The sequence below is a fragment of the Psittacula echo genome (assembly GCF_963264785.1).
Source record: "Psittacula echo genome assembly, chromosome: 6".
Lineage (NCBI taxonomy): Eukaryota > Metazoa > Chordata > Aves > Psittaciformes > Psittacidae > Psittacula > Psittacula echo.
This window is the reverse complement of record NC_137743.1, coordinates 33,606,883-33,618,884: the sequence shown is the minus strand read 5'-3', so window position 1 is coordinate 33,618,884 and position 12,002 is coordinate 33,606,883. Positions and strand designations below refer to the sequence as shown.

The 12,002-nt window shown below is 39.2% G+C and overlaps 1 protein-coding gene across 1 annotated transcript in view; it reads left to right on the top strand.

The window, feature by feature from the left end:
* NCKAP5 (NCK associated protein 5) overlaps positions 1-12,002 on the top strand; it is a gene marked incomplete at its 3' end in the record, with an annotated part of 395,713 nt that overhangs the window by 235,217 nt on the left and 148,494 nt on the right. Inside the window, exon 5 of the mRNA XM_080620860.1 lies at positions 1,594-1,684. Within this exon, the coding sequence (XP_080476986.1) occupies positions 1,594-1,684 (91 nt within the window). The remainder of the gene's footprint in view (positions 1-1,593; positions 1,685-12,002) is intronic.

Genomic DNA, 12,002 nt, shown 5'->3' with positions numbered 1-12,002 from the left:
CTAAATTAGCCCATACCATTCATTCTGATAAGACTGAAAGAACAGAAAGACTATGAGGCTTGTATAAAAACTAATGTTATTTGCCTCTGGCCAGAGGAGTTAGCTAATATTTGCTGTCTTGCTGGATTGTTACCTTAGAAATAAAACAAAACAAAAAAAAGATACACTGTGAATAATTCTTCTGCTCAATTGTATTTGCTGTGAATGGTACGCAGAAGTCATGTTTCCCTAAACACAGTAGAAATAAACAACAGCAGGCAGTTTCTGGCCTGATATGCCTAGGAATGCTGGCTCTTCCTTTAGGGTCAGTTTTAATATGCAGCGTATCTGTCAATATGGCTTAAGGTATCCCTCTCTCTCTCCCCTGCCTTCATGTCACCCACACACCTGTGCCACAGAAGTTTTCTCTTCTCAAGCCCCTGTTCCAGCTGGGCAGTTTTTCCAACTAAGTCAAGGGATTGAGATAGCTTAAAAGGAAAAGAACGGAGAACATGAAAGGGACGGTGAGGATAATTGCTGTGTCCATAGAAGAAGCTGTACAGGGGTCAGATTTCAGGTGAGGAGATGGGGAGTGGGGCAAAACATTGAGGACTTCTGGCTGGAATTGGCACATAGCACTTTTTGTTATGAAACCAGCATCTTTGTTGCTGTGTTCATCACTGCTTCTCCAGTTTTTGATCCATTTCGTCCCCTTACCAGCTGAAACCAGAACCTTTATCTGTGGTCAGCCTCAGTTACATATCCGAAAACCATGGGATTTAATTTCTGGTCCATCTTAAATGGGACCAGTGTTTTGTATCTGACTTCTGTTATTCTCAGCAGTCTTACTGTGTGAAGGAGCAGAACTCTATTCTCTCCAGCCTCCATTCAGGAGGGTTAGTGTTATTATCAGTTTTAACATGCTTGATGAATGCGTGTAGATCAAAGACAACTTTTGATGGTGTCTATTAACACCTTGTAAAATGGTATGCAAACCTTCCTTCTTTCACTGATGGAACAGAAGTTGATTATGTTTTCATGAGATGGTAGTGCCAGATTGTAGCCTACACTTGCTTTTTACATCCGTTTGAAAGGGCAGAGAAGGGTGAATTCAGCAGCTGTGCCTCTCTAAACAAATGTACTGGTACACACTGCTGCACCTATGTAAGTGCAGAAAGTAAATACTGGTAATGTATTTGACAGTCTGTCTAAATTGCACAAACCAGACAACTGGCTAGAAATACAGCAGGTTGGGGTTTTTTTAGTGTGACTGATTCTGTTCCTAACTGACAGTAATTTTATCATGGTGTTTGGATACACTGTTGACAAGGTGATGTCTTTTGCACACATTTGTTTTTAGTTTTTGTTATTGAGCTCCAGTAGGGTTTTAACAATGCAACTAATTGCTGTGCATATTCAAAAGATGAAAGAGTGCTCTTAATGTGTTATTCATAACATGGAGTATGAGAACATTATAAGGCCAGGATTGTCTTTAAATATTAATTTCGTGGTAGCCATGGATGCATTAGGCTCTTGTAAAGAACAAAACACTGAATACAACTCTTATATTTCTTTTCCACACAGTTGACTTTTATAAATATTTTCATTCTTTAGAATGGAGGAGACAGTGAGAAATCTGCTGCAGAGCCAAGGATCCCCAGGCCAGCATGGAGAGGGAACTGTCAATATCGTGAAGGTATATCAGGTATTAGTGACTTACTGCCTGTTTTCTTGTGATAGAGAAGTTCTTTGAAACAAAAATCACACTGCTGAAATAAATGGGTCTGGCATTGCTTCCTCTATTTGTTTATTACTCACAAATACTTGTAAGTGGTGGTTGGTACCATCTACATTTTCCCAGGTGTTCTCTCACCAGAGTTTTAAGGTTTTTTTCATTTTTATTGTCATTGTGTTATCTACAGTTGTTGCTCCTCAAAGTTCACAAGGGACAAAGAAACTAGTTTTGAAGACTTCATTAAAGCACTTAATAGGTTAATTAATATATTCCAGCATCTTTAGAAAACACAGATTCTTTTAACATCTTGACCTTCAGATTGTGATGTTTAAATTTATCCACTCATATTTTTATTGCCATGAGATTTCCATATCAAGCTTCATAGTTTCTCACTGCTGCTTTTGGCGTGTTTTATCAGCTTCACTTGGGGTAGAGAGAGAGTGTCTCTGAACAGAATTTAAGAGAGCAAATATTTTAGAGGTTTTTCAGAGGGAACCAGAAAGGAGAGGTTTATGTTTTCCTAATGTACTGATGTATTCTGGAAGTGGTGAACCTGAAGTGGTGGAAAGCCTTGTTAAGTGTCTGGAAAAAGGGATGAGATACATCCCAGTTAATGGGACATTCTGCACATGAATTCTTAAAAAAAAAAAAGCACTTAATGAAGTAGTCCTATCCTGTATCTTTTTAAACATAATAAGCATTCCTTATAAAGACATAAAATGCTGACATAATATAATAAAATCTATACTGGTTAGTGATCCTTCAGATAAAACACTTCCACAATTCTAGTTGCATCAGTCATTCCTACAACTGATGGCTCAAAAATACAGCAATATAACTAAACAAAACTTATATTAAAGAGTATTTGTGGCTGTAATTAAATTTTCATTTTAAGCTTGGATTGAAGGGAAAAGAATCTTTTAGATTAACCTTCCAAAATAATCACTTCTTCTTCTTAAAATGATACCCTGTAAAATTTAATTTCAGGACAAATTAAACTTTTTGTTGAAGATAGTGCTTTTAGAAACTGGTGATAAAGCATCTATATTTTACTCAATAGCCTTTTGGGATTCAAAAATAAAACTCAGTTCCCTCCTCTTAGTTTGAACTTTAAATCCACACTTCCTGCACAGTGGGTCTTCTGAAATGTATCAGTCTCTCATTTGAGTGGATTACTTGTCTGTCTGTAACAGACAGCTGGAATGGTTTTATTGCCTGCTTTTCTGTATGCTGTCTTACCATAGAAGCCACAGTAGGGTGGTACCGTAATTACGTTTTAGCTTCTTTGGGTTTGCACTCTCAACAAGAAAAGCAAAAAAGTACTTCAGTTTCTTTCCATCAAACTGAAGGTTTATTTTTCTTTTGGGCACTAAACTGGAAAAGCATCAGCTATGTGGTCTTTTGAAATTTAAAATTGTCTGTGTGGCTTTCCTAGAGGGGAGATAAACCAGTCATTCTAATTTCGGTGCTTGTGTATTCTTCATCTTTTAATTGTTTATTAATTCTTGAAAAAAAAAGATAATTTGGTTAGGGTTTTGCTTTTGCCTCCTTTGGGGCCATGCTGATGTGGGCATTTGTTGCCTTTTGCCAGCCAGGAGAATGGGCACTGTGGCGTGTTTTGTGTAAAGTCTCTTGGGCTTATTTTCTGACCAACAAAACAAAGCAGTTCTGCCCAGCTAAATGATAGCAAGAACAAATCTTTGTTTTCCTTCATCTTCGCCAAACAGCCCCCTCCACCTAACAAAGTTCTGTCTAACCTCCTTTTTCCCCTTCTTCTGGACATGGGATTTTGTTTGAATCCGCAAGGTGGTAGCTGGGATGATTCCCTGAACCTTAGCCTAGCTATCTTACAGAGTGAAGCCGTCTCTCTCCCAGGAGCTTAAAGCACCCACATACCTGTTACTCTGGGATTATTTTAAATCTCCACATTGTATAACACCTTCCTTCTCTTCCTGTTCTTGTCCTTGGGAATGTTTTCGTTCATGATATCGAAGTCGTCTTGGTTTTTAGCAATTTTCATTTCTTCCATATTGTCAGTATGCAATTTTATTTGCTTATGAATTTCTTTTCCTAATTCATGACTCAGAAGCAATGGTTTTTCCTTTCCTGGAGGAATAGCTAAGCTACTGTATCATATTCATGCCATGCATATATGGCATCGTATATTAGTCTGTGATTAGTAAAATAAGTAAAATAATGCAGACCATTTCCATGAGCTGTTTTGGTTTTTTTTTCTGTCTCTGCCTTCTTCAGCCTCACATCTCTTTTATTCACTTTTATGACAAACTTCTGAACAAGTAGATTTTTTTCTGGGAATTTCAAGGAATGGCTCTATTCACATGCGAAACAGCACATTCCTGCCGTCACACAGCTATATGTAGGTCAGAAATGGGTTCACTGGGGGGGTGTTTGTTATTCAGTCGAAGGGTAAAAAGTATGCAGTGTGATTTAGGGAACAACTGCATGTAATAAGAAAAGCTAATACCTGAAAGGCTCTTCAGAACAAATTGTTGGCAAAGAATCTCTGATCTGAAAAGTTTATGAAGTATTTTAACATTGGAAAATGTACTAATAAAGCATTATATGAAACATTAATATCTTATTGAAACTGTGTGGAAATAATGGATGAACATATCTAAATATGTGATGTTTTATTGCAAACATAGTGTCTAGGTTTGGCAAGAGGCATCAATACTGCAATAGAAGAATTTCATTTTCATCTTTCCAAGTGAATTCAGACAGTTTTTTGCTATATTTATAAGAGTAATTCACAAATGGGAATAGTTTGAATGTACGACCTAGGTAATGTTTCTTAGAAACACTGATGTAGTCAGGTTTTGGAAAACCTGATAACCATATTATTATCCTGTATTTGTAAATGAAGTACAGATGTGAGCTAACGTGCAAAGAAGATTTTTATAATCTGTATTCCAAGTGACATACATATACCTTCATACAAAAAAATTACTGAATGTATAAATAGTAACAATATTTTGAAAGCCATCCCCTACAATTAGGTACCTTATAGAATATATTCTGAATCACCTGTTCTCTGTGATAACTATGGTATGATCAGAACAATATGATCAGTACTCGGTGCAATAGAGTATCAGTTTTTAATGCAGTTTAACAACCATACATTTCACAACAAATGAAAAACGAGGTGGTTGGTGACAGCCAGCATGGCTTCACTAAGGGCAAATCCTGCCTGACCAATTTGGTGGCCTTCTGTGATGGGGCTACGGAGCTGATGGACAGGGGCAGAGCAGTTGACGTCATCTACCTGGACTTGTGCAAAGCCTTCGACCCTGTCCCACATGACATCCTTGTCTCTAAATTGGAGAGACATCAATTTGATGGGTGGACCACTCAGTGAATAAAGAACTGGCTGGATGGCTGCACACAAAGATTTGTGGTCAATGGCTCGATGTCCAGCTGGAGACCGATAACGAGTGGTGTCCCTCAGGGATTAGTGTTGGGACCGGTCTTGTTCAACATCTTTGTCAGTGACATGGACAGTGGGATTGAGTGTGCCCTCAGCAAGTTTGCCGATGACACCAAGATGTGTGGTTCGGTTGATACCCCGGAGGGAAGGGATGCCATCCAGAGGGACCTCGACACGCTTGTGAGGTGGGCTGATGCCAACCTTATGAAGTTTAACCATGCCAAGTGCAAGGTCCTACACCTGGGTTGGAGCAATCCCAGGCACAGCTACAGGTTGGGCAGAGAAGAGATTCAGAGCAGCCCTGCGGAGAAGGACTTGGGGGTGTTGGTCAATGAGAAACTTAACATGAGCCAGCAGTGAGCGCTCGCAGCCCAGAAAGCCAACCGTATCCTGGGCTGCATCAAAAGGAGCGTGATCAGCAGGTCGAAGGAGGTGATCCTGCCCCTCTCCTCTGCTCTCGTGAGACCTCACTTGGAGTATTGTGTGCAGTTCTGGTGTCCTCAACATAAAAAGGACATGGAACTGTTGGAACAAGTCCAGAGGAGGGCCACGAGGATGATCAGGGGACTGGAGCACCTCCCATATGAAGATAGGCTGAGAAAGTTGGGGCTGTTCAGCCTGGAGAAGAGAAGGCTGCGTGGAGACCTCATAGCAGCCTTCCAGTATCTGAAGGGGGCCTATAAGGATGCTGGGGAGGGACTCTTCATTAGGGACTGTAGTGACAGGACAAGGGGTAATGGGTTAAAACCTGAGCAGGAGAAGTTTAGATTGGATATAAGGAAGAAATTCTTTACTGTAAGGGTGGTGAGGCACTGGAATGGGTTGCCCAGGCAAGTTGTGAATGCTCCATCCCTGGCGGTGTTCAAGGCCAGGTTGGACAGAGCCTTGGGTGACATGGTTTAGTGTGAGGTGTCTCTGCCCATGGCAGGGGGGTTGGAACTAGATGATCTTAAGGTCCTTTCCAACCCTAACTATTTTATGATTCTATGAAATGAGGACATGACCTAGGTGATCTCCAGTGTGACTTATCAACACGTCCTATATTCTCTGACACCATGGTAGGTTAGTTTTAGTGTGCAAAGCCTGTTAAAATTAATATCTGAATAGTCATAAAAGATACCTCTGTACAGTAAACACTTTTGATCTATTGACCATTGTCTACATATTTGTTCTTTTACAAATCTAATTATTGTTCTGGGATGTATGAAATTGAGTTCGTATTATAATACCAATATGCCTGACTCCAGAGTAAATATTCTTGCTAATGAACATTAAATGTTGCATAGTGATCATGTTAGAAGAAGAATAATAATAAGATGATGCTTAGACCATGCAGTATTACTGCAATACTATGTTAGGTCTTGCTGGGATTCTTACTTGAAGTAAAATGTTCTAACCCTTTTCATAGAGCTAGTTGCCCTGTGGGAATTAAATTTGCTGGACTTACACATGGATGATGTGATTAGGGTAAAAGAATTTAGAAGCAGGATTGTACATAAAATTCTCCTCTGTTACCACTTTACATAATAATAACTGAGGGAAGATAAGGAATGCTCATGTAAATGTAGACAAGAATATGTGTGATTTGAATTGCCTTGAACCATAGTATTTCTTGCTTAAAAGTTTACTTGACCAAAAGGGTCTAGTAAGTAAGAGCTTTATGATGTTTCCAAGAGCATTGCTCATCTGAAAGTAAGACTATGAAAGGACAAACCAATGTCCCATACATTAATATCATTCTCATTCAAGATGCAAGTACTTTAAAATGAATTATCCCTAGAAATAATTGTGTGCAGTACTTGAACCCAAGATATTAAAACAAGCATCGCACAGACTTCCCTTCCTAAATTTGTCCTCGTGATTTAGATATAAAAACTAGATTCTCTTTCCTGTTTGCTCACAATACTGGATATCTAGGTAGAGTTTTACCTAATTACAGATCACTCAAAGACTTTAAAGTGGGTTATTTTTTTTAATTTCATTTGACTTTGTATCAGTGCACAGTGAGCTAAATGGTGAAGAGTTTGTTGTAAGTTCACAGCTTGTTTTATAATTCTGGACTTGTCAATGTGTGCACTAAAGCTCAGGGCAGACGTGGTGCAGTCACATCGGAGAGGAAGGATGATCTGCTGTTTAAAGCCCCGTGTGTGGGAGGCTAGATTTTAATTCTTTCATTTGCTACAAATCTCTCAATTTCCTTGGACAAATTCACATTATCTGTCCATCTTTAACCTTTGTCTGTATAAAGAGGCAAAACCCATATCATTTAATCTCAAATATATTTAATATGTCATCATATGTATGAACTGCTGCTTCTGTGGTAGCAGGAACTGTTAAAAATACTGAGCCAGATAATGAAGAGATTAAAAAAAAGAAAAATGGCTTTTCATATTTCCTTGTAAACTTTGAAAAAAGCTTATTTCCCGTAAGGAGTTTGTTTAACATACAAATGCTTCGAATACAAAAGGAATCAATTTCAAAGTGGAGCTTTGATGCTCTTCAAGCGGGGCTAGTTTGTCTTGAATCACAAAATATGAAAGTGGGGTTTGCTGTTGGGAGATCAGGGATTTTGATACATAAATTGAAAACTTAGGGAAATAAAAACTTATGACTTGCAGGGGTTGTAGCCTTTTCAGAACCCCACTGTGCTTCTTTGAGATTTGCACTCAAATACTGCTGTGGGGACCAGGCACATTCTTTTGATCAGCAGGAACTGAAATCCTGAGTTGTAGATAGCATGAAGCCACCCATGCAATGTCACTGGCCCTGTCATCCCTCAACCTCTTTGCTAGTACACAGTGTCTTTGACCAGCTGATACAGAGTACTAGGGGGGATTTTCTACTGGACAGTGTAGGTCTTCAGAGAATGACTTCAGAAATTCAAGAGGGGAAGGATAGGAGTAGTGGTCTAGGAGGTCTGGTCATGAAGAGTGATCCCTGTGCTGAGGTGACTGCTGCTGAGTCTACACCAAGAGAAGCTGGACTTGAAGACTTGATGGAGATTACAGGTAGCCTTAATAGCAGAGCACATTTTCAGGTTTCTTTGACCCTTGGTGCAAAGGAGAACAGCTTGATTCCTTCTATTTCTTTCTGTAAGTGGTATGTCCCCTGTCTCATTTTTGCTCCACTTCTCATTTTGGCTCCCATGTGACTACACTGATATCAAAGTGTCTGCAGACAGTTGGAGCAATTGCAGCCTAAGGATTTGCATGGGCTCTTCTCACTGAGTAAGAGCTGTGACACTGTTACAGCTGTTTTATTTTCTCACTGTGGAGGGATGACAAGATTTTGAGAAGTAATGACTTCCAAAGAGATTTCTCAGGCTGTAGTGTGCACCATGAGAATAATGGCATATGGCTCCATGGGAACATCTGTCCCATTTTCAGGGCATCACCACCAGTGCAATCATTAACTCACACTGCAGCTTCACAGGAGGAGTGACTTTGAATATAAGAAAGTTCAGTTCCATTTTCTGCCCTCTTGCTGAATATAAAGATGTGTACATGTGCCTGCCTTATCCAAAGCTTAGAAACAGTATTTATCTATAAATAATACCAATAGTTTCAGTAGAAATAATTCCAGCCCTACAAGACTTGTAGGTCTCAGTTACATAGTCTGGAGGGTTTTGCCAGTTGCTTTCTGAAGCAGGTGTCACTGTGAGTGATACAGGCACATTTCAGGTGGCATTGTTGGCCAGATCAACCCAATTTTTTGTCTGCATGCTTTGTGAGACTCAAGTGTGGAACAGTTGTTGTGACTGTCACTTCTAATTTGCACAGTCGTTGCTGTTAACAGCTCTTTCATGAGAAGAAAAACGGTATCTATTGGGAATATAATTTTATCTTAAAACAAAATTATACAAGCTTAATGTTCAGGACATTGATATGTAGCATTTTATGGATGGGGCATGGCCATGAATTATAAAAACAGCACTACTTGAATTCCCTAGCTGAAATTCACATAGGATTTTTAATGCTAACTTCTACTGCAGAAAGAGGAAATATATCCTTAAAATTAAACTTTTATCTCTGGACTGGAAGTGCCCACAGGATGCATCAACCATTTCCAAGCTGCTAAGGAGAATACTATTAGGCAATGCTTAGCAGTTTTGTGTCTCCCAGAGAAAGCGGAAGAGGAGCCACCTGCATCCTTGGGAGCTCCATTGGAAATCTAAGGCTGTAAAGCAGAAAAGCATTTGCTATTGGACTGCTTTTCTGTACAGAGAAATTCAGGGCTAGTTCAGTAACAACTAATTCCTTATGGCTTTTCTTCTGGTGGATTTTCACCACTGTGCAAAGATTCTGATATTTGTTCTTATATTTAACTAAAATGAGGTTGGATTCTTGCCCCCAAAGGAGAGTGACGGTGCTTCTCACTCACTTTTCTAAATGACAGTCTTGTTGAAAGGAACATATGTACAAACAGTTTTCCCTTTTTGTTTGTTTGGAATACAGTAACAAAGCTATGGCATTACATTTAACATAAAGTCTCATAACTGAAATGTGTCATCTGTATGCCTGTTTCTGAGAAAACAAGCTATTCTTTCCTTCCCAGAATTCTCTATGTGCCTAGAGTAACAAGAGGTGATTTGATTGGTACTCTTATGCATTATACTTATTGTAATTCTACATTTCCATTTTCCTCTACAATATAGTGTTTCTGTCTTGTGCTGTATCTTTCTTCTAGTTCTTGTGGGATGAATCCACAAAAATCAGCCCATATACATTGCCTGAAGCCTATACATATGAAACAGGCATAACAGAATTTCAGAGACACTATTTGGAAAGCAATGTGATGATGCGGTTTGCAGCCTGACTGATACAGGTTATCATAATGCATACAGGGGCTTCCCAATTCCATACAGCAGCCTTAATCTTGCTCTTAATGGTGGTGTTCTGGTTGCCTTGTTTCTAATTCAGATATGTATTTGAGAGAAATGAATATGGCTCTAACATGCCCCTGTTTCGTAATCCTAAGAGACTGGGATAACCTCCTGGAGTTTATAGGAAATAACCAGTTTAAAGATAATTTACCTACTGCTTGGAGAGGTGTCAGTATATCTGCATGTGAAGGCCAATCTGGGGCTCTTTATGTGGATGTGTTTCTCAGACAGATCAGATCAGGTCTACCAGCAGCAGCAGGGCTGTCCTGGCACACTGGCAGAGGGCAGCCCATTTTTTGGCTGTGTGAGAAAGCAGGTCCACAGTGCTGCTATGGCACACTTGCTGTGGAGCCCAGCACCTCTTTAGGACTTGCTGTTTCCCAGTAGAGTAGAAAGATCCCTAGGGAGTTGCCATGTGCCATCTGGCAACTGCTTTTAGTGCTCCCAGGTCTGTAGCATGTCTCCTGGCACTTTAGCAAAAGAAAATTTTAATAAGGGGATCTTACCTATCTGTAACCTATCCCAATCCATGTGAGGATCCAGAAGTGCTTTCTTGAGCTGACACAGAATTGCCCATCCTCGTTTGGTATTGGACAGGTTCAGGCTGGGCAGGAGGGTCAGGCAAGTAAGTAAGAAGTATTTTTAGCTATAGATTCCTTTGTGTTTTCTGAGTAAGGATAATGAATAAGAAATAAGAAATAGAGACCATTTCATGCAATCAGCTGTCTAGTGACAGAGGTGTTGGGACAGAAAAATTGAAAAAACTGTTTTTATTCCTTGGTATTCCAAGGTTGGGTCTTACATGTGGCCAAGTCACTTGCTCTCTCCCTGTTTCTACATCTCCATAAAAGTTACTGTTCACTCTGCATTCTGAACTGGGATTCAACCATCATAAAGAAGTGTTACTTTTTAAATATTGAAAGTTGAAAAAAAAGGTAAAATTTTATTTGCTGAGTAAAAAAAAGGAGATTATGCCATATTCACATTCTCTCTTTGAAAATAAAAAAAAAAAAAAGGCTGCAAAGAGAACGAAAGTCAGCTTCTTTTAGCAATCTAAATCCAGAATAATTCTATTGCTTTAAATTGCTATTACATAAAACTTACTGAATTTAATTTTCAGAATAGTTTGTCTTGTTTGTACTTCAGTCAAAGGTAGATACTTCAATAGTGTCACCATAGCCAAGTGTAGTTACTTTAATACAAACTCCTTCAGAAGAGTTTAAATGATGCATATAGGTTTACTGGGAGGAAAGGTGATTAAGTATGGTACTATAATGAATCAATTTATAAGAGAATATCTGCATGAAAAATCACATTGCATGTTTTTCTCGAATTACCATATATAGACATATGAAGAAGGAACAGCTTAGCTTCTAGAACAGGTTTTTTTTTTACTGCTGACTTCACTATTCAGTGTAGCTGAAGTCTGCCATTTTGAAAAGGAACAACAAACACGATGAAGTATCGCCACACTGCCCTGCTAGCACTGTGCCTGAAACCTGGCTTGAAAGAGTCACCACCAGAATGGGCAGTCTTTCATTTCACTTCTGATAGATGAAGTGCCAGAAGCCAGGGTGCTGTTGATAATGTGAATATCCATTTACTAAAGGCAGGATGGTGTCAACAGCAATATTTGGTTGCAAGGTTAGTGTAGTTTACTTTGACACTCAGGACTGACATTCAGCTGTGGACCTGAAGACAAGAAACTCCCATCTGCTCTTACTGATCTGATAAGTACACTGAAAAGTGAACTTCACTGGGAAGGTTTTCTTCTTTTACAGTCCTTTTAATCTGAACTTATTGTAGAAAAATAGATGTTTCTGATGCATGGAACAGCCAACAAAATCATCATCAGGAAATTTATTAGTGTTACTGCAGACCTGTTCAATAGGGGTGATAGCTTGTACTAGTGAGGAGTGTTTTGAGTGAAGAATAATATGTAGTACATTTAGATTGATATG